Here is a 25,542-nt window from a genome sequence, read left to right on the forward strand (position 1 = left end):
CCTCTGTGAAATAATGACTGAATTCATTAATTATACTGTGTTAAAGCTAACGTGTAGTCAGTTTTTCGTCACGTCATACAATATAATATAAATATAAAACTAAAAAATAAACTGTTCATTCACGATCGTTCAAGGACGGTTCGACTAGCTTTGATATTTTTGTGTGTTTCAAAGATGTCTTGTGCCACCGTCATAAACGCACTCACCTGTGAAAATTCTTCAAAAAATAGAACTATCTAAGTATCTAGTTAAAGCGTTCCTGACCTGTAAGTATAAGTTTTTTTTTGCTGTCTGTACTTTTTGTTGACTATTCTTGTATTGTCACCGAAACTAAATTTGCATACCAAATTTCAAGTCGATGCCATTAACCGTTGAAGAGTTCCGTCCTGTGGAGACGATCCTGGCTGGACTACCAGGATGTCACTACCAGACTATTGTATTGTCACGCAATTTACATAAGTATACCGAATTTCAAGTCTATCCAACTATTGAAAGTTGGTCGAATTTAACTTGCAAGATTTGATTATAGATAGAGAGAGACAGACAACGGGACAGGTGAAACTAAATAAAAGCTTGTAATATAATAATCGTAAGTTAAATCCGTTTTTTTTAACACGCTTTTATTAGGTCGACCTGTATGTAACTAACTATGTAATGGAATCTAAGGTAACTAATTTAACCATCTTCCAAGGGTCGTAGCCTAATGAAAATTGGCAGGTGTATGTAGTTCTGATGACAATACAATAATATGGTACTGTCGAACTGATCTGAGGATGGAGCCGGAAGATATGAACTGGAATTTCATGATGGAAAATCGTATCATAGCTGTTTTGGATTTCTTAGAAAAGTCTTGTTATGAACTTTGACCACGATTAGGTTTCAAGGTCTAATGATGAAGCCGGAAGATAGGCACTGGCATTCCATGATGGAATATCGTATCATAGTCGTGTTTGCACTTGTGAGAAAGGCCACGTAATAAGCTGACAGATAAAACACCATGCAATAGACGCACTGGCGGAGATGGAGAGGATGCGGGCTCATTCACCTTAAAAATATTTCGTTATCAAAGACCAAAAAGTATAAAATAAATAAATAGTTTAAAAACACTAAAAAAACACGCTTTTATAAATGCACGAAAAAACAAAAAATAAATTATAGATCGTTCAAGTTGTCTTTATTTCTGGGCTGAAGTGTAAAAGCGTAGGTCGCTGGAACAGGAAAGACGTTTTTGTTTAACTTAATATTTGTTAACAAGAAAGTCTTTCCTGTTCCAGCGCCCCACGTTTTTACAATCAAATATTATAATTAAAAGCACATAGTTTACACTTCAGCCCAGAAATAGAGACAACTTGAACGATACATAATTTATTTTTTGTTTTTACGTGCATTTATAAAAGCGCGCTTTTCTAATGTTTTTTAAACTTTTAATTTTTTCGGATCCGATAGGGTACACTGTTGCTCATCTGTTGTGACTGCTTAAAACTGTTTCCGACTCTCAATGAATCCATCTCTATATTTTATTACCATAGCATTTACAATCCGTTGCAACTCGCACAATATTTAGAAGATCAAACAGTTTCAGATGAAACTAAACTCGTCACCAAAAACATTACCTTACCTTTGATCGATTGAATTTCCAATAATTTGAAGAATTAATGTTGAAGCAAAACCATTAATCACCATTAACGCGATAAACCAAGACAAATTGGTATATCTTGAGATCGCCCATCAAAATTCAGTTCGCGACACCCAAATATTATTTCACGTGACGCAAATTGTCACCTTTCTTATGGAACCTAAGCGTCCCTTTTATCCCGCTGGGAGTATTTTTCTGCTTTTAAATAGGGACCTCGTTTACTTGTTACAACGGCTCAACCCAGAGCCGTGAAATTTAACCTTTATAGGATGATCAAAAGGTACAATGTATTTGAAATTCGACTAAACGCCTAGAGCTTGAATAGGGAGAATATTGCAAAGAATATGAAGTTTGAATAATGATCTTTGTTAGGTTATTTTGTGTTTTTTTATTTATAATATTCCGTTAATCGTTTTTTTTGTTGTTTGACATTTCAGCCACTTTGAACTGAGCAAAAGATTAGCATGTTTTTAAAGTCTTCCTTATAAAATAATAAAGAATGAAGAAAAAGCGAAACGACTTGACAGCAGAGTTAGCAAGGCAACTACATAGTTAGGTGATGGCGGAGTAGCAAGGATAGTAACGATGCAAAGTGACGTGGACGTGGTAATGGAAAAGTAGTGACGTAATTAGTTACGTGGTGGAGAAGTAGCAAGCGAAGATGCGAAGCATCGTGATAGCGACATTTTGCTATTGCGAGGCAACTAGTTAAGTGGTGTCAGAACAACAAATACAAATTATAACATTAACGCGAAGCGAAGTAAAGAAGACGGTCACGAGCGTTAATTTGGGACCCATTTCGTGAAAAAATCCTATGAATTGTCATACAAAATGACAAATATTCTATCTCAAGAGGGTCCCAAATTAACGCTCGTGGCTGTAACTAGTTACGAGTATGTAGTCAAGAAGTAGCAAGGACAGTGACGACAAGAAGTGACGGTGTTTGCCGAGTGTTCAATCGAGGTAACTATTTACGAGATCGTAAAGTTAACAGATAGCAGTTATAAATGGCCTTGAAGTAGGAAAGTCAGTGACAATGCAAGGCGATTTAGTTGTGGAGAAACAAAGTTTCGCTTTATGGATTATTGGTGTCCATCTTTTTAAGGCTACTTATGTGCTCCTGGTTTGTTGTAAACACGCTGCGACTTGTCCCTCTTACAAATGCTTCCACAATTACAAGGAATTTCGTAAAAGCTCGAGCTATTAAGCGGATTCTGGTCTTTTAGATATTTTTGAGTTTCGCGCGCGCTCATTAATAGTCATGCAGGTTTGTGACTCGCACCACCATTGTGATCGCACTCAGCCGTGCCTAGTCGGCCTGGCCGATGGGATCAGAAGGTTCTCGAATGGCGTCCGCGGACCGGGAGATGAGCTGTCGGTAGGCCTCCAACAAGATGGAGCGACGACCTGATTAAGATCGCGGGATCGCGATGAATGCGGAAAGCACAAGACCGGTCTGAGTGGAGAGCTTTGGGGGAGGCCTATGTCCAGCAGTGGGCGTCTTTCGGCTGACGTGATGATGATGATGATGAGTCAGCATGTTCCTGAACTCATAATTGTGAGGTGAACCGTTTAATTCAATTACTTGCCTGTAGTAGTTGAGCACCTGCGCGAAGACGCCGGGGTGGCGGTCGAAGAAGTACTCGTTGAGCACTGGGTCGTAGTTGGCGAGCGCCTCCGTCAGCCGCGACAGCCGCGTCGCCGGGATCTTCTTCAGCGTCGCTTTGTACGTCTCGTGCCGGATGCCTCCCACGTTCAGCACGACGCGGTTCTCCGCGTCCATGTTCAGAAGATTCATTTCTGTTGGGAGAATGAACGGTAAACACATTTGGAATTACAATCGTTTTCACCTTCGTTCTGTCACGCGGTACTGCATTTCCACCAATAATGTGCGAGGATGTGTCGCGAGGAATATGTTTTTTGTGATGGAGAATGCAATTGCGAACATCAGCACGGTAGACAATAGGTACGGCATTATGGTTCACAATCCGGTAAGACCTGTAGTTTTACCGGATCGGCAAAAAGGTGTCTGATGCTTGTTAATATAGCCCAATCAGATTAGTACTCTAGAAATCGCGGAAATCGCAAATTAACTATAAGTCATCATTATCATCATCATATCAGCCATAGGACTTCCACTGTTGCACATAGGCCTCCTCCATAGAACTCCTGTTGCCTCGGTTGGAAGCGACTTGTGGGTAAATGGTGCACTTTCATTTTTTTTGTTTTTTGTATTTTGTATTCTCATATTATTTTATTTCACTTTTTTTTTTTTTTGCTGTACCTATCAATTATTTATATTTTTTGTGTCCCGAATAATTTTTTTCATTTTCATTTTTCATTTTCATAAGGGGGGGTTGCCAATATTCGCCACGCTTGGCAAGCGGGTTGGCGAGCGCAGTATAGGATGTAAAATTAGCCTAGAAGACGCTGCTGCCCATCTTCTGGTATTATCCTTCAGCCGGTTTCTACGACGCCCATGGGAAGAGAGGGGGGACAACATTCTTACGCCGGCACCCCACGGCAAACAATAAGTAAATAAAGTATATTCAAGTTAGCAGTTTTGAAAGACGTGTGCTAACCTGAATGAAACATACATTTATCGAACGTCCAGCACTTACCAGGTATACAGGTTACCAGGTAGGCCTGAGTTTAATGTGTAGATCTATATGCGCTCTAAATAGATTGCTCTTCATAAATGGTCAAGGACTTTAATTCATGAGGCACCATGGAACCTTTTCAAAGGAAAAGTCCTTACGATTTTCCTTGTTAATTAATGCGATGTCACTATGACGTTTACTGTGAAATGGTTCCATGGTGGCTCGTGGATTAAAGTCCTTAACTGTACACCCCGAGTGTACATGTAAGTATTGTGTAGTACTCGTTGTACTAGCTATTAAATTAAAAATAAATCAACCGAACTGATAAACTTTTTTTAAGTAGGTAACCGACTTCAAGAAGTTCATAAAAGTTCTCCTTTAGAATTTTTTGATTAATAATGTCGATTCTTATATTTCGTTTAACCTTTTATAGCTTTTGTCAATGTAGAATTTAATTCATAACATACTTAACAAGTTTTGGCCACACGCAATGATTAGGATCGCACTTCCAACGTAACTGAATTTACTGATGTCATAATCGCATTAACCGTCTCTTTCTGTAAAACGGTTCAGCCGTCGCACAAAAAGAGACAGCGTATTATTGACTCCAAATACCGTCATCTTTTCCGAGACGTTACGTCGTCTATAAAAACTGGCAAAAACTTATTTCGACGTGAAAAAAACAGCTGTCACAGTCTGATATTACATTTTTCGTACAAGATAAAAATAAAAACATACCGGTTCGCCTTCTTATGAACACCATAATTCACTATCAATATTTATCATGAAACAGACTCAGAATCGCCGACCAGTAAGGTCAGTATTAGCTCACCAAAACTAATGAAACGAAATGAGATTAGACAAAGAAACAAACGCGTTGTAATTCGGTGTGTTCTGCGGGAATTTAAAAAAAGTAGGCGCTTCCTGTTTGTACTAGCAATATATATAATTGTTTATTCATCTTTCAATTTCTTTTGCCGTGCCGTGCCTGGTTTTAGAATAAGACGGATCCATCAATTTACGAGTGAGTTGCGATTTTTAAGAGTGGGCAGCAGCGCTCCCCATTTCCACTGTACGAACTCCGGATTTAGCTGCTTTATTATAATTTTACTAGACAATGCGAAAGACTGGGAAATCAGAAGTGAAATAGGTACCATCTTCCAAATAAGTGTTTTGAGGTAAAAATGTGTTATTGCATCATAGGCAAAAATCTCACTCTTGCGTGTTCATATATAGAATCACACTTATTAAACTATGGGAAAGCTTATATAAAAATATAGGTATCAGTTAATGGATATTTTTATCTCTTTCTGTTTTTATCTCGGAAAATTGAAGTGTTAGCGAGGGATAGCGATAAGATAATTAATTCTTCAATAATAAATGATAAAGATAAGATAATTCTGCTTTTAAATACCATCAGTAGACCCACTTGCTCGTTCGCCATCCAGTCGAATAAAAAATGCACTTCGATACAATGCAGTAATAAATTTATTTATTTTTATAATAATATTTTAGTCATAGAATTATGGTTAATAGAATTATTTTTCCAAACACCATTTATTCAAAAGATAATAATATACATTACCAACTCTTTTTTTTAATGCTCACATTATTCCGGTAGTGATTGAATCAGATAAAAATTAAAATAGAGTGAAATTGGGAGGAAACCGAAATCGCAGACACGGTTGCCAAGTCGGTGAGATATATTAATCAAAGGCGAAAGACGACGGCGTAATCACGTCACGACATTCCCCGACATGCTGAAAACTATTATCAAAAAAACCGGCCAAGAGCGTGTCAGACACGCCCAAAACAGGGTTCCGTAGACAGTACGAAAAAATTAAGTAATATTTTTCTAAGAATTTCGTATTTTATACGGAATAAGTCAAGTCAAGTCAAAATATCTTTATTTAATTTAGGCTATAACAAGCACTTATGAATGTACAAAAAAAAACTACCACCGGTTCGGAAAAACCTCTGTTGAGAAGAATCCGGCAAGAATCTGCACGAGGTATATTTTTCAATCTTCCAAGTTTAGGTATATTTTATACCTTAGGCTGCTATTTACTCTTAAACTATTAATAATTCTCAAGCAAACTTAGCCGCTATAGTTTTCCTTATAACTTTGATATACTTACTACCATCCTGAATTTTTAATAATTTTTCTATCTACCGGTTTAGATTTTAGAGGGACGCTCCATTTTAATGAAAATTTAAATTTAAAGTTAAATATTTCGCAAACAAATCACTAAATCAAAAAATCGTCTGTGCTAACCCCTAATGGTTTTAGAAGACCTATCCAACGATATGCCTTTAGGGTTGGATGAGAAAAAAAAAACATCCCCACTTTACGTCTATGGGAGGTACCCTAAAAAATATATTATTTTTTATTTTTTTATTGTACTATTTTGTCGGCATAGTTTACATATATATGGGTGCAAAATTACAGCTTTCTAACATTGATAGTCCCCGAGCAAAGCCGCGGACGGACAGACAGACAGACATGGCGAAACTATAAGGGTTCCGTTTTTGCCATTTTGGCTCCGGAACCCTAAAAAAAAGTAATTAATAAAAATATAATTATATTGTGATAAAAAAAATACAAGCGTTTTTGCTGACGGTAGTTAGGTACTTTTTGTTGACTGTACTTGCATTGTCTTCCAACTTACATAATACCTCATCCCAGCCTATATACGTCCCACTGCAGGGCACAGGCCTCCCCTCAGAATGAGAGGGCTTGGGTAGTTCCCACGCGGGCCTAGTGCGGATTGAGAACTTCACACACACCATTGAATTGCTTCGCAGGTTTGTGCAGGTTTCCTCACGATGTTTTCCTTCACCGTAAAGCTTGTGGTAAATTTCAAATGTAATTCCGCACATGAATTTCGCAAAACTCAGAGGTGCGAGCCGGGGTTTGAACCCACGATCCTCTGCTTGAGAGGCCATAGGTCAAACCACTCTGCCACCACGGCTTTTTTTTAAACCACCACGGCTCATGGTCTCTAATCCATTATAATAACCTGTTTTCAGTTTTTTTTCCCGTTCATTCACTTTTACTTAAATTAATCAGTAAGTGGTGGCAGCTTTATTGGTTTAAGTATACCAAATTTCAAGTCAATCCCAATGCAATTGACCCCATCTCACCTAATGAGAAGTGCAGATGAGACCATAGGTGTATCTCACTGGTTCCAGTAACAGCCTATTCACTTTAGCATTGAAGATCAATATAGGTTTTTTTTACCCAGAAATACAGACGATGGGAGCGAATTCCATTCTTTAGCAGTTCATATTTTGAAAGACTAGCTGTTGCCCGCGACTCCAGAATTCGTTTATCGCTATCCCGCGGGAACTATGCAATTTTCCGGGATAAAAACTCACCTATGTCCTTCCCCGGGATTAAAACTATCTGTTTACCAAATTTCATCTAAATTGGTTTGGTTCAGCGGTTTAGACTTACAAACGTTGATGATAGTGTTTTTGATATTTAATTACCTACACACACATACTCCATAGTTCCACCCTGGTACCTGAATCAGTTTGTTTGAATGTACACCCAAAGCCAGGGTTCCCAAACTTTTACCCGAATTTCTGGGGTAACAGGAGCCGCACGCGGCGCCTTGGGTACACGCCGCGGCGCACAGTTTGGGAAACCCAGCCTTGTTCTAAGAGGCTTGTGACCACTTGTGGCTAAAGTGGAGATAGACTGGCCATTGAAAGCTGTCCACGAGAAACCGCAGCCAATAAAAAAAAAACAGGCTGACAACACTTGCTGTACACTGATTAAACGATGTTGATACTGAGAAATTATTTAAATTTTCCGGATATGAAATTAAGATTGGTTTTGGAGTCTTTTTGTATTTTTTATTTCAACACCAAATTTTGTTACTTTTACGGTCATCCCGTAAAACCCATATCGAAAATACAAACTGAAACTTAGATGCACAGAAAACCAGAAAAATAGACCAGCGCTGGGAATCGAATCCAATCCAGTGGTGGTGTAACGGTATAGCACGCGGCACGGAATGCCGAGGACCTGGGTTCGATTCCCAGCGCTGGTATATTTTTCTGGTTTTTCTGTGCATCTATGTTTCAGTTTGTATTTTCGATATAGATATTTAATTATACTTGGGAATCTTCAAGCTGCATCAAAATTCATGTAGTAATGTGTGAAAGTTGATGATGCACTTTAGGCTTCCCTTGGTAAATTTTATGACCTTTGTCAGTGCGCATTTACGTAAAGTCCAGACGCATCAATTTTTGGACCATTTCGACCAGATTGGCATTGAATATAATCTTCTAACATTTTAATTCCAACATAATCTTATAGCATTTGCATTTTTAGGATGCTAGGAGGTTGAATTACCCAAAAAATAATTTATTTATTTCTTATAGCAGAAGTATCAAAATTATCTACGAGTAATCCGGGCTAGAATGACAATATGACAATTTTGACAGTCTCAAAAATGATACCTGATTAAAGTTTCGTAAAATGCGTGGACAGCTTTCGCCAGCCAAAGTCTAGTAAAGATGTGTCGGCTACTCACTCGCAATCTCCTGCCTTCTCTATCACAGTGAAACGCTACGGCGACCGGCTTTGCCCACGCCGCCACATAACCGCAATGTAGTCTGTCTCAAGTCTGCTGAATCGTGTGTGGGGGCACATCGCTGCTGTGGGGCCCGGCAATCCTGTTGGAGAAGTTGAATAATATTATTATAATAAACCTATGACATTTTGTAGGCCATGTGGCAAAATATACAGTTGTACGTATGTTTGACAAATAAACTTTCTTATTTTTAATAAAAGCCAAAATGTTCTGAAAGTCATGGAGCTGAAACCAACATGAAGAGTCCTTTGGTACCATTAAAATACCTCTATAAATGAGATGGCAAGACTTAGTAAGTTACATAAGTACAACTAGTATCACTATTTAGCTTTCATAATGAAACTAATTTCGCCAGTAGCTGCCGATAGGCAAATTTGCCCGTTCTATTTAGTCCAGAGACGCTCGCGATCGCACTCAAGTGACAGATTTAGTAAGGGAAATCTGTCATTTGATTGCGACCGCGAGCGCCAGAAACATTAGGCAATACGGCCTCAGGATAGAGCAAAGAAACTATTCAAGTTTGAAAACTAACAAACTAGATGGCGTTATCCCGTCACACAAAAGGTCAGTATAGACACGCAGAACAGATGACCTGTTAAATAGGTCGTAGTTATTTCAGCCCGTGCGTGGCTACCGTATCGATTCAACGAAATACTCTAAGGTCACGCGTGGTAGGGTTACTATTTCCATAGAACTATGTGAAGAACTTATTTATTTACAAAGAGATGTAACAAAAATTTACCGTGTTTCAAGTAGTAAGTTGTTTATTTTTTATTACCCGACTGCGAAGATGTGTTTGACGCGTATGTATGTATGTGTGTCTATTCCTATGTCCTCTCGTAACTACTCAACGGCTGAACCGATTTTGATAAATGATACGTCATTGGATTCGTCTTAATGACGCAAGTGACACTGAGTACATGAAATTCTTGAAAAATCAAAATGTTTTTTAATCAAACCTATCGAGTGGGGTATCAAATGAAAGTTAATAATTAGCCCATTCTAAATATATAGGTTATAATCGTTTTAATATACCATTTTCACAGAAAAGTGTGAAATAAAGCAATTAATTTAAAAAGTCAAAACCCGACTGCCTTAAAAATACTAAAAAGAAAAAAACAAGTCTAGTGGGCTAGAACTTCGTTAAATACTCGTAGCTAACTTAAAGTTCAACAGTGATCCCATTTAAATCGTGACGCTCAAAAATTCTTACCAAATGGGTCCCGACTGTTGAACTTTAAGTTAGCTACTTAACAGAGTTCTATCCCACTAACTAGGCTTGTTTTCTTCTTTTTAGTATTTTTTAAGGCAGTCAGGTTTTTGATTTTTTAAATTTATCGTTTTTTGTTGTTGTGATGTTAATAATTTTATTTATAACTAAAAGCCGTTGGATATGCAGGTAAATACTTGTTGTAAAACGTAAAATGGTTCCAACGGAAGACCAGCGCCGGACGCAAGCCGACATCATGCTGAGCTCATCAACCACAAATCGCAAATGTTACCTAACCACACACGAATTTAACGGTAGGATTGGACGTCAGAAGTTTTTGTGGCCAGTATTTTTTGTTAATTAAGAGCTGAACGAGGCGTGGAAGAGGCATTATTCAGTTTATAGCTTTAATCTTATAGTTTGAAAATTGCAGCTAATAGTTTACTTTAAGAGAAGTCTCTTCGTTCCATTCTCCAAACAAACGTAGTCCCGGTCTCATTTGAAAACTAGGCAACAGAAATAGATGAAATTTCGTAAGTATGGACTAGACGTAATTATCTATGCCTGTGGTTTTTAGATTTTCATATAAATGTTTAATATCAGAATTACAGGAGCTCAAAAGTCGATAAAAAAAGATGTCCACTTTGCACGAGAATTACAGACTAATAAAGCATTTTTCAAAAATCTAAAAAAAACCACAGGCATAGAAAATGTAATGAATATCTTGATTGTAAATATCATTGATTTCTGTGCTATACTTTTCGTATAATATGAGGACAACGAAACCCAAAATTCAACCGCCCAAATCTTGAAAATCCTACAGCTATCTCGATATAAATTACGTACTTCGTTGTGGAAGGCATGGGGGGGGGAGGGACGGCTGCGAGCGCTTATGTCACGAGCGATAAAGACAGCAATATCCCAAACGAATACCTACCGCGGCCGCGCGGCCGGCAGGGAAACATTTCTTAAACTTTTTTTTATATAAAACTTTCGTATTTTTTATTTGTTTATTTAGTTTTGCATATGCTGAATTTAACTAGAGTGCAATCTGATCCAGTTCACAATGTACCTAATGCTTCCCATTCATCAACGCCGCCCGTGGATACCTACAGCATTATTAGGACTGCGGGTGCGTTGGCGGCCTTGCATGAGTCAAAACTTGACCAAAGTTCAGGAGAAGAGGGAAAAAAGTCTAAAATTTAATTTGAAATATTAATTTATATACTACGGAACCGTCTCCACGCAAGTTCGACTCACACTTGTCCAGCTTTTTGTGTGAGTAGAACTCATTATTTTTTTGGTGGTAACGCCTAAAATATTACGTAGGTACTCCCTGGAAACTCAAGTGTCTACCATATTCAAAAAATACAGCCAGTCTTGTGATAAATGGACCACCAGCTTGCTGAGTCATTAAATAGGGTCTTCCGTTGCATCCTTTCTTACGGCCTAAAAAGGCTAAACTCACCGCGAAGTCATTCTTAACAATGCTCCAAAAATATCTGGACTACGTAGGAACGCGTATTTATTTGCTAGTCCTAAGTACACAGTTCTGCCCACGAACTAATAAAATTTGCAACAATACAGCCAGTAAATGCCCGCTGCTAAATAATTATACACTTCACGTTTTCGCTCTGCAATGAACTAGGTCATAACGTTTTTGTAAGTTCAGTCATAGGGCTAGAATTGGGAACTTACACACACCATTGAATTGCTAATCAAAGTACGTTCCACTTCACTTTGGTATCCTTCACCGTAAAGCTCGTGATAAATTGCAGATGCAAGTCGGAACCCACGTTTTTCTGCTTGAGGGACCTTTGAAACCGCAGATCACGTACTGCATTTTACAAATATGGTAATATACAAAAAATTATGATCAATACGGACATGACTGTATGGACCAAATTTCTTTGCCCTTCTAAGTAAGAACAAAAAAACCGGCCAAGTGCGAGTCGGATTCGCGCACGAAGGGTTCGGTACCATTATCTAAGTATACAACATTAGACATTAGCAAAAAACACGTTTGTTGTATGGGAGCCCCCCTAAAATATTTATTTTATTTTTATTTAGTTGTTTTTTTTTAAAGTAAATATACGACTTAATCTTCTATGAATATTTTAAGCGCCTACCTGTTGCCGTTATTAATATCGAGCAAAAAATGACAAAAAATCACTTTCGTTGTATGGAAGCACCCTTGAATATTTATTTTATTCTGTTTTTAGTATTTGTTGTTCAGCGGCACCAGAAATACTTATTCATCTTAACAAGCCTATGTTAAAACAAATGCTTCAGTCGTCTAACAAACGAATTTTATTTTACGTTTTAATAAGTTAATCTGTGAAAATCTCAGTGTCTAACTATAACGACTCAAGAGATATAGCCTTGTGGCAGACGGACGTATAGACAGACAGACAGCGGATAATAGGTAATAGGGTTCCGTTGGCTCCCTTTGGGTACAGAACCCTAAAAACTACAGTACAGCTAGAATATTATGTTAATGTCAGTCGGGACTGGGGGTGTGTAAAGAACGATTTGCGAATTTTCATTTCTCATAACACAAATTAAAATTTCAATCTGTCGAAATATTGAGAACGTATAAAAACAATATGCATTAAACAAATTGCCGAATTTCTCAAATCATATTATGTTATTTCTGTATAATAGTCATGCAGCATAATTAATCAAAGTTCATAATAAACAATTTTTACACAAACATGGAGGATAATGATCGAAAAGTTTAAGACACCTGGCAAAAATCCAACAGCAAAGTTCATTGTGAAGCAATTTTATCCGGACTGATATAAAAAAAATACCTAACATCTAAATCTTCTGAACCTAACCTATCCGAGTCGCTTCTGCTCCGAACCGTCTTGCTTCGCTCGCTTGCACAAATTTATTTTTTTTTTTTTGCATTTGGCACGCATGATGTTATACCGTCTAATCATATAGAAATGTTGTTATAGATTTTATTAATTATATGATTAACCGAATATTCTAAATGAAATTATTGAATATAAGCATTATATCAATTGTTATGACTAATGAATGTTATATTATTTAAAGCTTATGCTCGGTAATAATATGAAATGCGTTTTTATGTTAAATGAATATTATGATTATTGAACGTAGTAAAATGAAATTATGCTAAAAGTTTGTATGACGATTGAATGGCACCCAGGGACTGGTCGGTTTTCTTCGTTTTCCCTCAAGATTCAAATGACCAAGAAAAAGAATACCGATCTTGTGTCGAATGCCATTAGCAAACTAGTATAAGTGTAGTCACATAGGTGTGAGTAAGATAACCGTACATTTTAATCCTATTTTAATCTATGTTACTTTGAAACTCTTAATGGCTCTCGCTCTCGCTCCATGTTGACGTCAAAGTGACTTAAACACGTCACTTACCAAGTTAATTAAGCCGTATAAAACAGCCGGGCCCTGATTGGTTTAACCCACAATCGCTCGTAAAAACTTAGCCAATCAACGCCCAGATTAAAACGATTCTTTGACGGATATCTTGAAAAAAGTTTGGTATTGAGCCAGTTACAAGAAGCGATCGCCAAAGGGGACTACAGGCCCTGTTAGAAGAGTAAAATTCGATCTTCGTATCTTGGCGTACAGTCACCAGCATTTATATCTGCCACAGCCGCTGCGGGACCTGTAAAAATATCTGACACGTCCTTCCCGTCCTAGAAATAGTCATATCAGATATTTATGCACGCTTGTTTTGTCAGATATTGGTGCTGGTGACTACTATTGACGCTTATATTATTTAATACGAGAGTGAGAAGCACGTTACGATACGAAATTCGATTTTCGAAAAAGAGGGGTGCTATAAGTTTGACCGCTATGTGTGTCTGTGTGTGTGTGTGTGTGTGTGTGTGTGTGTGTGTGTGTGTGTGTGTGTGTGTGTGTGTGTGTGTGTGTGTGTGTGTCTGTGCGTGTGTGTGTGTGTGTGTGTGTGTGTGTGTGTGTGTGTGTGTGTGTGTTGTGTGTGTGCCTGTCTGTGGTACCGTAGCTCTTAAATGGGTGGACCGATTTGAATGCGGTTTTTTTATTAGAAATCAGGTTTTATATCCTACTAATATTATAAATGCTAAAGTTTGTATATGTGTGTTTGTGTGTATGTTTGTTACTCCTTCACGCTGTTTGTTACTCCTGGTGTGTACGTAGCTGGTCGTTTGGAATAACACATAGACTACTTTTATCCCGATATTCCCACGGGATAAGGATAAAATCTCGAAATTTCAACCATTGGGCTTAGAGTCATGAAGTTTTTGGCACGGGTGTGTTATATACAACGTTAATGTATTTTTTGGGAATTCCCACGGGAATGACTAGATCCCAGAATTTCAATACAACTGTTGGTTTTAATGGTTTACGCGTGCGAAACCGCGGGTAGAAGCTAGTAGGTAATCTATAAAATGAAAAACAACAGAGAAACAGGGAACAAAGTCCGAACTAATCTTTTTTTAAAAGATAAGACGCAACTTTGAGATCAACCCTCTGCATTAATTAATGCGGCCATTATAAAAAGTTGTTGAAGTATCCAGGGAAAGGACTTCGAGACTTGGCGACTTTTAAGTTGAGAATTTATCCACTTATAGTTCTTCGTTCATCCTAGTTCTAAAGCTATTTGAATTTTAAATAACTTCTTCACACTTATTATAGAAATCAATGCATGAGAAATAAAAAGGAACATTTTATTTGCACTGTTTCTAATTAGTCCTCTCGCAATCGAACTGAACTTGTTCATGCAACCCGTTTTAACCTCGACTTAACTATTCACGCTCGCCTGTGGCTCGGGTGGATATAAGCGCCTCGGTTAAAATGGCACGTTTAATGCACTTGTTGTACAGTCTACTATTTTAGACTAAGTTTGGTCTAGCGAGTCATATTACAGCTCACGCTAGAAAGTAAGCTTTTTCTTTTCTCTTATTCTTGAGTTTTTTTCGGTAGGTATTTATGTGCAAAATTACATTTCAAAATGATTTTCTAGTCCTTCAAATTTAGTTTCATTTACTGCCCGAATCCCATTTATTTGTCTTACAATTTATACCTATTTATATTGGACCCTGACCGTCTAAATCTTACCTTTCAACTTATACAATTTCATTGCCACATAGTCAGTGTGGCCTCTCCGTCATTATTATAAAACAGGGACCAGACAATGTTAGCCAATGGCTTTTCCCCCTACCCATCTTAATCAGAATAGATTGATGAACAACCAATGATTCTTCATTTTTAGATGATAGGCTCTCAAATTTTACGCTTCGTTGATGATATTGGATGATTCTAACAACCGATGACTAATAATCTAATTTGTGTTTGATTGATTGCCTTCACCGAGTTCATTTTGGACGATTATCTTGGGTTTCCTTCATGCTGACTTATATTTATCTAATAATAAGATGCTTAAGTTTTTATGAGCTGCTTTGAAATTCAGGATTCATTATAGAGTGTTTTTTCACCATAATGTAATAAACGACCGGTATTGACGGACTTTTGGATATTTATCATTCAAGGGACGAAATAAAAAGTTTAATTTGGAAAATCTTAATCTTGGCTAAGCACTCTTCCTAAAATTGATGGAATTTATTTTTTATTTCACCCATCGCCTAAAGAAATTAACAAGGGATGTTTTTTTGTAGACAACTAAAACTGTATTGTGTAGATGCGTTCAAATGGTTTGATGGTTTTTGAAAATCAGCTCCTAAGGCACTCCTTTAAAAAAGTACTGCGATATTATCCCTTACTTCACTAAGTAGGGGGTAAGTAAGAGGATATTGTAAACGTTGCCTGGAAGAGATCACTCTGAAGCGATAAGGCCGCCTCTGTGTATATACCTGTTTTTCTGTACTGCTTGCTATGTGTCGGTGTGCAATAAAGAGTTATTGTATTGTATTGTATTGTAAATTGTTATCGCAGTACTTTTGAAGACGAAGGGAAGAGTCAATTTTCATTTCATCCGGCGACGACCGGAGAAGTTGAGAACTTTGAAAACGAAGTTTGAGGTCCTGGTTCGAATCCCGGCCGGGGCAGATATTTGTGTGAATAACACGAATGTTTGTTCTCGGGTCTTGGATGTTTCATATGTATTTAAGTATATATTTATCTACATAAGTATGTTTATCCGTTGCCTATCCATAGTACAAGCTTTGCTTAGTTTGGACTAGGTCATTGGTGTCAAATGTCCCATGATATTTTTTTTTTTTTTTTTTCAGTGCGAAAGAAGTTGCGCTAAAAAGCTACTTCTAGACACAAATAAACATACATACGCTCGAAAAACCTAACCCTCTGTCGGTCAGTCGGGTAACTGCAGCTGCTCATCATCATAAAGACAGATATAAAAATATTGACTGAGAGGTAATGCAAAGAGAAATACAAGATGTTGCCAGAGCGTTGCGTGCAATTTCCATTAAGGATAGAGTAGCTTTCAAAATAATTATTTTTGAATCGATTCAGTAGTTCCAAGCATTAGCATTTACTTAAAGTTACTGTTTAGTAGATGTTGGTGTTATTTTATGTTTGTTAGTTACATATTATTACAACGTAGTATACCTGGTGCCATCCACGTAGACGCGTGATTTTGTCAAAATTAGACATTAATGACATTGTAATAAGAACCACGGCACGCGTCATCGTGAATGACTCTACCTATACATAGTACTTTAGTATCAATATTAGTATTTAGTAAAATAGTGTGAGTAGTCATTTAAGTTTATTAGGTACCTATATAACATTATTTTGGCTATTGGATAAGTTTGTGTTTATACATCTCAACTTATCGAAATATCTAAGACACATAATTATGATAAATCCTAGCTCTGTCTACGACTTCGTCTGTGTAGGCTAAGTTCATCAGTTTCATAAAACACAACGTGCCTTGTTTATCTGTTCGATTATCGTAATTTTTTATTACTTACATTTTTTTGACTCTTAAAACTCGTAAAATATTTGCTTTATCCAAAAACAAAAAAAAAAGGAGATAGTTTTTAGGGTTATGTATTAAAAGGGTCGAAACGGAACCTTATTTTGAACAAACGCACAGCCAAATGATCAATTCTACAAATCTTTGTTTTGGGATTTGATGCGTAAATGAATACCCCTAGCCATTAGTTTTTCTCAAATATTTATCACGTACAGACACTGACCTATTACAGTAAATTATAAGTAGAGTAGAGAGTAGAGATAATGCACATAGATGTAAAATTGATGTCATTGAAGATACGGCAATGGAAACCCCGCTTATGACGTACAAATAGGTGGATCGTAAAAAGGATTGGCAGGCCGTAAATATGTACTGCCTCGCATTTGGGGTCGATGACACCGCCCGTGCGCATAATATGGCAATAAGGGAGATAGTGTGTGAGGGTATAAATTGACAAAGAAGATTAATAGCCAGTTAGGCAAAATTGACTGGGCTAGCTAGGCAAAATTAACTATTCCAGTTAAAACACAGTAGATTAGATGGTATAGGTATAGCAGTGGCGAAGCGTTAATAGAACCCTAATTCCATCGGGTTGCCTAATATTTACAAAAATTTATTATACTTACTATCATCCTGATTTTTTTCAAATTTTTCGACACTCGACTTTAATGAAAATTTGCAATTTAAAGTTGAATATTCACATATCATTTCCCAATAAATCACTGCTAAACCGGTATGGTATATGGTATCAGATTATCTCAAACTGCTTTATATTTTAAGATTTTAACGCAGTTAAAAAAACTCATTTCCTGTTACACTCTTAAGAATATTTTCTTAAGCTAGGAAACATAAAAGCAATCCAAGCCCCAGTATATGGGATCCTGGACCATTCTTTATAAAAAATATGTCCCGCATAAATTAAATCCTAGCTTTTCTTTACCCATATGTTTCTCTCCTTTTTAAAAAAAATTCTCTTTAAGGAATATTTATTAACAACCCTTGAAGATTTTCATTTTTGTTTTATATTCTTATCTTTAGATTTTACTCCGAAAGAAGATTAGATAATAAGGAAAGGAAACGCGCTGTTTCCAAGAAAAGCAGGCGGAAAATAACTTAAATTGGAGAAGGATTTTGCTTGTATTAAAATTAATAAAATAGAAAAGTGTTTCGGGTTCTGGCTGAATAATTAAATAAATAACAGAACAGTATGTTTTGCTTTAAAAAATGGTAATTGTTCGAATAAAGCCCGTCATACACATGCTAGTAGCTTGCACATTTTTGTGCAAGTAGTTCGCACGTTTGTGAAGTGTATGGTATGAAGTTTGACGGACGCACGCCAGCTACAGACATAAAAATGTGCAAGCTGTGTGTGTGTATTTCAGGTCTGAAATTGCTGTTTTGAAAATGTTAAGCTTATTACGATATGAGTACTTGCGACCGGACGTTTCTCAAGCTAAAACTCGAAAACGCGCATTTTCCTTCAGATAAATAAAACCAAAACAAGTTCGATCGAATTTTTAGCCCGACAATTCCCATATAGCAAATTTCATCGAAAACTTGTAGCTGTTTTGTTGATCGTGAAATTAATATAAATGAAATGAAAAATGAAAATTAAAAGTTTTAATTGATGCAGAAACAGTATAACATAAAATACAGTGTCAGGGGGCCCCAAACTAGGCAGCGCCTGTATCTTGGGCACCCTGAAGATTTGGTATTCCAAACAAAAAACGAATTACAGTGTTCTTAATTGGTAGGTTATTGGTTCTTAATACATACTGGAGTTGATCATTTAAAGAGATTGCAATATACCCATATAATTATGCTCATGATTGGCTAAGAATTAAGGGCAATAGGTACATAGATTTCTCGTGTTAAAACAACATTCGTCAAGAAGTATGTATATGTGAGAATACAATACTTACTATATTCATTTAATTATATTCTTTCTTGAACACACCAAAAAAAAAAACAAAAAAGGATAGCTAAAGTCAGGGATCGAACACGGATTCTCATTATTCCAAGATGCGTACTTGCCTATACACCAACTTTGGCAGCTAGCATTTGGCAATGAGTTACAAAATAGTACTTTAATATGCTTTGTGGATCTTTTTGTCGCTAAGCGCCATCTGTTAACAGTCGGGGAGTGAAGTTTCCGGGTTTAATAGTGATACAATAGTACTTATTTGAGTGAATATAAGGTTGGTTATTATTTTGATTTCATTTAATTTTAAGGGTAGCTTTTTTAGGACAAATAAAGTTACCTTAAGTCGTATTGTTACAAAAAATCAAATCAACAATTACATTAGAACCAGTAATACGAGGTAACTCAGTGTAATAAACGCGATGTATAAGTTACAAAAATTCGTTTGAAAGTAAATTATGATACTTAATATTAGGTAAATTGTGACACAATATTCGCACCCATTCGCGATCAACTTAGTATAGAAACATATATGGTCAATATTCAAATGCATGCGTAACCTCACCAATTAATTCAGGTAACCATTACCGAAAATATGTTTGGGTTATGTTAGTACAAACAGAAGATCCACAAAATGCGAGAGCAAATAAAGATAAAAGAATAAAATAATTGTATATACCCCGCTGAAATGTAGGCAACGTTGTGCAAACTTACGTTTGCTGCTGAGTAAATTGGAATACTCTCTTAATAAGGGTGTTTAGTACGAATTTCTTTCGGTGGTGGAGCAATGTCGAGTTTACCAACTGTTTTTGTAAGGATAGCACTGTATCTGGAAGAAATTGTACTAATTTCGGAGGTTTACTTACGTGACTACGTTCTCTCTGTAGACAACCCTCGGCGGGTTGTTTTTCCTGGAAGAAGGAAAATGGGCGTTAGGCATATTTCAATAATTTTGCGTTCATATTTTAGAGAAAAAACCGGCCAAGAGCGTGTCGTACACGCCCAAAATAGGGTTCCGTAGCCATTACGAAAAAAATAAGTAATATTATTCTAAGGATTTCGTATTTTATATCTACGGAATCTTCCAAGTTTAGGTATATTTTATACCTAAGGCTGCTATTTACTCTTAAACTACTAATAATTCTCAAGCCAACTTAGCCGTTATAGTTTTCCTTGAAAGTTTGATATACTTACTACCATTCTGAATTTTTTTTAAATTTTCCACCCATCGGTTTAGATTTTAGAGGGGGGGGACGCTCAATTTTAATGAAAATTTGCACTTTAAAGTTCATAGTAGCATGAAGTGCAGTGTAGTGTTTGACAATTATAATAATAATAATATTTATATATTTCTTTATTTATGAATTAATCCCATTATTACATTATATTATATCACACTTACATTATTTTACAGAATTACATTGAATTAAATTAAATTACATCAAATTTAAATTAAAAAAAAAAAAAACAAAAAAAATAATATAAATCACAAGATAAATCGTACTGAAACTAAATTAAAACGAAAATACAACAATAATAATAATAATAATAATTGTAGCCAATAAGCCTGATATCGTGCTGACAGATCGATCAAACCGCCAGGCAGTGCTCGTCGACATCACCATCCCATATGACGAGAACCTCTTGAAGGCCGAGAAGGACAAACTCAGCAAGTACCTTGTCTTGGCTCACGAGGTGACTGCTATGTGGGATGTTGACTCGACGATCATTGTCCCGATAGTCATTTCGGCAAACGGTCTAATAGCGAAGAGTCTCGACCAACATCTCAAGAGACTCTCGCTAGATGGCTGGATCAAGGGCCAGATACAGAAGGCGGTTCTTCTGGACACGGCACGCATCGTCCGGAGGTTCCTCACTCTGCGGCCCTGACCACCGGTAGCTTGGGCCCTACCCCGTTACCGGCGGCAAACTAGGTTAGGTTTTTATAATATTTTTATTTTGTATGTACTTTTCTGTATTTTACTTTTTAGAGCTATTATAAAAACCTAAACCTAAGAATGACAGAAAAATAAAGAACTTTATAATAATAATTAAATCAATCAAAATGAATAAAAAATTAAATGAAATTAATCAAGTCAAACAAAATTAAACGTACAATAGTCAATATTCGCTTACTATTTCTGGTGTACCTACAATAAGGAGTCATTATATTGTATCGTACTGTATTCGATATTCGTCACTTTACTAATACAAACAATGAACTGCCAATGCAATATGCAACATTAAGAGGGCTTATTCCTGCTGAGCTGGCAAAGTTGCATTTTTGTTAGTTTTTCTCGATTATTCCATAAAAATTGAATGAAAATTAATAATGTTGTGTGATAGAAGCCATCTTAATATAATATAAGTTAATGTGTCTACTCCAATAATTATTCGTTATCATCATTATCATCATCATCATCGGCCTATCTTAGTCCACTGCTGGACATAGGCCTCTCCAGTTGCACGCCACTGAGCTGAATTATTCGTTATAGACTTTTATACAATACAATACAATTTTTAAACTTTTTTAACTTTTTTTTAGACTTTTATTTTCTTTAAAAACCGGCCATAAACATTAATTTGTTTTTAAGAAATATGAAAGTCTATCACGAATAATTATTGGAGTAGACACATTAAATTATATATTAAAAAGGGTTCTATCAGACAACATTATTAATTTTCATTCAATTTTAATGAAATAATCGGGAACAACTAACAAAATGCAACGTTGCCAGCTCAGCAGGTATAAAGGCTCTTAATGTTCTGGATCATGCCATTGCTCGACTCGTTTACTCTTTTACCAAAAGACCATTGCCTCTTTCGTTCGTAATCATAACATTCGTGTTGCGTTAATCGTTATTCGTGTCTGATTGGTCAAATAGATAAATGAGCCATTGCAAGCAAAACTGAATATATCGGGAGTCGCAAAAAGGACGCAAGATTTAAATTTGCCGCCATTTTTGTATTTTAGTGCTGGCAACCCTAAAAAAAACTATTTGACAGCTGAATGTTTAGGGTTTGTAAAAATGGCGGGTTTTACGAAAGATCAACGCGTTTTTATTATTGAACAATATTTCAAAAGAAGTTTGGCGTGTACGGTTCGAAATTCCGTGCAAAATATGGTCCGAATATTGACTTGACTTCATCAACTGTGAGCAGAGTGGTTGCATAATTCAGGGAGAGTGGATCAATTCATGATGTTCATTCCACTGGTCGTCCAAAAACAAGCCGTTCAAATGGCAATGCTTTAAAAGAGGAAATTCGACGCTGCAATGGAGAAATTCAAAATGGTCATAGAAAATTTTGACAAAAGAATGCGTATGTGCCAGCAAAGCCTAGGAGGACATTTGCCTGACGTATTATTCCACAAATAACCCTATTTTATGTATTTCAAGATTTTATATACAAATATATTATAACGAAAAAAATGTGCTTTTCATTTATTTTCACCAGACAGATTGTTCAATCTTGAATATACAAGGCAGACCTTCATTGTCAATGAGAACGTGCCGCAAGAAACTTGTCAGAAAGTTATTATTAACCGACTTAAAAAAAGGGAGAAGGTTATTAATTCAGTTGTATTTTTTTTTAACCAAAACAAAATTATAATTACTTTTTTAATGTTTTCAACTTACAACTCAAAAACAGAATGCATTTCAAAGTACTTAAACTGTATATTTGAGTGGTTGTAGAAACCTATTAAACTTTAGCTTCAAACAAAATTATTCAGTGGGATCCATAACGTACGGAACCCGCATTTCATTTCCATTAATATTATACAAGTCATGCTGCATGCTGTAAGAAATTTAGATTTCAGGTGTACATTTTGTATGCTGTAATTTAGGTAAATGTGTCCTGGAAATCAAAATGCATATTTATAACACCTTCTGTTAACCACATTTATTAATGCAAATAAATAAATGAATTAATTAATGCAAATTATACCTATGTACATAAGGTATACTTAGTTTGCGTTTTCTGTTCATTGGATTAAGAATTTTCAACTGACGAAACATGTCACCCTTACGATTTGTATATTTCTGAAGAGAAGGTTTGTAATATCGGCGGCTGATCGTAAAATTCGCCAGTTCACGAAATTCGTAAGCATATCGTGAAATGGCGCCATTTCATAAATTGGCTAAGGGACATCCGCCATATCGTTCAAAACTCACCGTTTAGGCAGATCATAAAATTCTAAGGCATATTATGAAACGCCGCCATTTCATGATTTGGCCAGTTTAGGCAGATCATGAACTGCCTAAGCATATCATGAAACGCCGTCATATCGGTTTTGCCACTTAACCGGCCGCGGCCGCGGCACGCTCGCTTCGCTCGCTCAACTCGTGCTTTGTGGTCACAATTCATACCAACCACTCCTCGCTTCGCTCGTTTTACTTATTTTTTCTTTTTTTCGCATATCACGATGTGCCCGGTATAGAGTTAGGAATATCGACGAATGCGTTGCTCTAATCGATCTGCCGTGATGTGCCTGGCCAACTTTTAAGCATATCATGAAATGGCGCCATTTCACGATATGCCTAGGAATTTCGTGATCTGGCGGATTTTACGGTCGGCCGCCGACATATAGACAAGTAGTATCGGTGATAAACATAATTCTAGTGATGTATTTTTACACAAACGCAAAAAGCAACCAGGCCCTATACTAGAAGTGCAAAATTCTAAATACGTATCTCGCCGTCCTGCTGACGCTTAAATTATTTAATACGAGAGTGAGAGGACATGATACGAAATTCGATTTCACAGAACACACAGAACACATCTGGAGACCCTGTTTTTCCAGCTCGGAATCATGGACTGAGTCTACCTCCCAAATTTTTATTGAAATCGGAGTGTTACAACGGTAGATAGAAATGCTCCTCCATCTACCTAAATAATAAGAGGTCTACGTATTGCTATAAACAAAAATTTCACACATGGGTATTTTGGCAGCGCAAATAAACGAAAATATGGCTGAATCGAAAACATTCCAGCTGTTAATCGACCTATTTTGACGGTCTGGAGGTGCCAGTCGAACGGTTTCAGCTGAAATAATAAACGTGTGCCAAAGTTCGGCAAGAATCATTTTCACATCAAAAGAAAGTATTTTAGGAATGTTTCCAATATCACTGAATAAACAATCAGTTATAATGCACTTCATTAGCCATAATCATCGTATTCAGTATAGCCTATACTGTTTATAAACAAGAAATTGATTTTTTTATAACCCTGATTGACCGTGAAGAAATAGCTCAAAGCAGCCTGAAGTACCAGGAGAAGCTGACAAGCCACGTCAATAACCTTGCCCAAACTCTGAGCTGAAGTGGAGGACGCCAACATACCCAGTTAATCAGACATGACATCCCTAATATTAAAAAAAGATCAGCAATAAGTTAAAAAGCGAGTCGCTGGAAAGAAATTTCCCAACAGTCTATGGCTCTCATGGATAACATTTTAACTGATGCAACAGTCAAATAAGAAAGTGGCCTTGAACAGTTTGCCATGCAGCAAAATCATCAAAAAAAAATTGATACCTATCGCACCTGATGTAAAGTAAAGTGTAGTTTAAAGTAAGTAAAGTAAAATAATCTTTATCAAAAAAAACCTAGCTGAGTACAACTCACAAAAATAAAAATAAAACATACAATAAAATTAATGAACTAAAAACAATTCCTTGCTCACCTGCGACCTTACGATAGCTAAGTCGATGCAAAATATGCGTGTTCATGCAGTTCCTCCACCTCCACACTGTAAGAGCACACACAAATCACACAAACCCATCTATCACCAATATATTTTGCATAAGCTTAGGTTTCGTAAGGTCGCGGGAGAGCAAGGAAATTCTTTTAGTTCATTGATATGGACCTCCGCAAAGTAACGCATGATTCAATAAATTAATTTAAAGTGTAGTTTCTCGCTGATTCCGACATTACTTTGCGGAGGACCATATCAATGTAACCCATGAAAAAGGTATTCCGAAAAGATCGAAACTAGTTGGACCGTTTCTACGAGGTTAATTTAATATTTTTTATCCATGCAAGCTATGTCTGTCTTCCGGTTCATGGTCGTAACTCGAAAAACTTTTTTTTTTTACATAAAACTGACCGTTTAACCGCCATCCTCACCTGATGACAACTTTTCTCCCCCGTTTATCTGAATGTCCACCTTACCTATTCTTCAAACTGTGTTAGTCTAAAGATATAGGGGCTTCGAGTCGTGCCAGGCTATATGCTACACGGTTGCCATAGAAACGGGGTAAACACAAACCTCAAGGTAAACGGACGAAAATAGTCGGTTAAGTTAAGGCCCATGTTACCATACGTTAGATTAAGTTAGATGTAGTAATTTAAATGTTTATTAGTCTATATGTTTGTCTAGTATGTAAAGCGACAAGGATTTTTAAACGTTTGGAAAATGGGACGATTTGATTTTATTTTTATTTTAAACGGTCGGTTATATGTAGCATAAAAATAAATATCATAAGACACTTGATACTACTTAACCTAGTCCCAAACTAAGCAAAGCTTGTGCTATGGATACTAGGCAACGGATAAACATAGGTACTAATGTAGATAAATACATAATTACATAGTTAAATTTGTATTAAACATCTAAGACCCGAGAACAAACATTCGTATTA

General features: G+C 36.5%; 1 protein-coding gene across 1 annotated transcript in view; it reads right to left on the reverse strand.

The window, feature by feature from the left end:
• LOC141441079 (potassium voltage-gated channel protein Shaw-like) overlaps positions 1–25,542 on the reverse strand; it is a gene marked incomplete in the record, with an annotated part of 155,735 nt that overhangs the window by 29,014 nt on the left and 101,179 nt on the right. The window contains 2 exon segments of the mRNA XM_074105717.1: positions 3,226–3,436; positions 8,781–8,922. Of these exon segments, the coding sequence (XP_073961818.1) occupies positions 3,226–3,434 (209 nt within the window).

Source organism: Choristoneura fumiferana, chromosome 23 (genome assembly GCF_025370935.1).
Source record: "Choristoneura fumiferana chromosome 23, NRCan_CFum_1, whole genome shotgun sequence".
In the NCBI taxonomy this organism is placed as follows: domain Eukaryota; kingdom Metazoa; phylum Arthropoda; class Insecta; order Lepidoptera; family Tortricidae; genus Choristoneura; species Choristoneura fumiferana.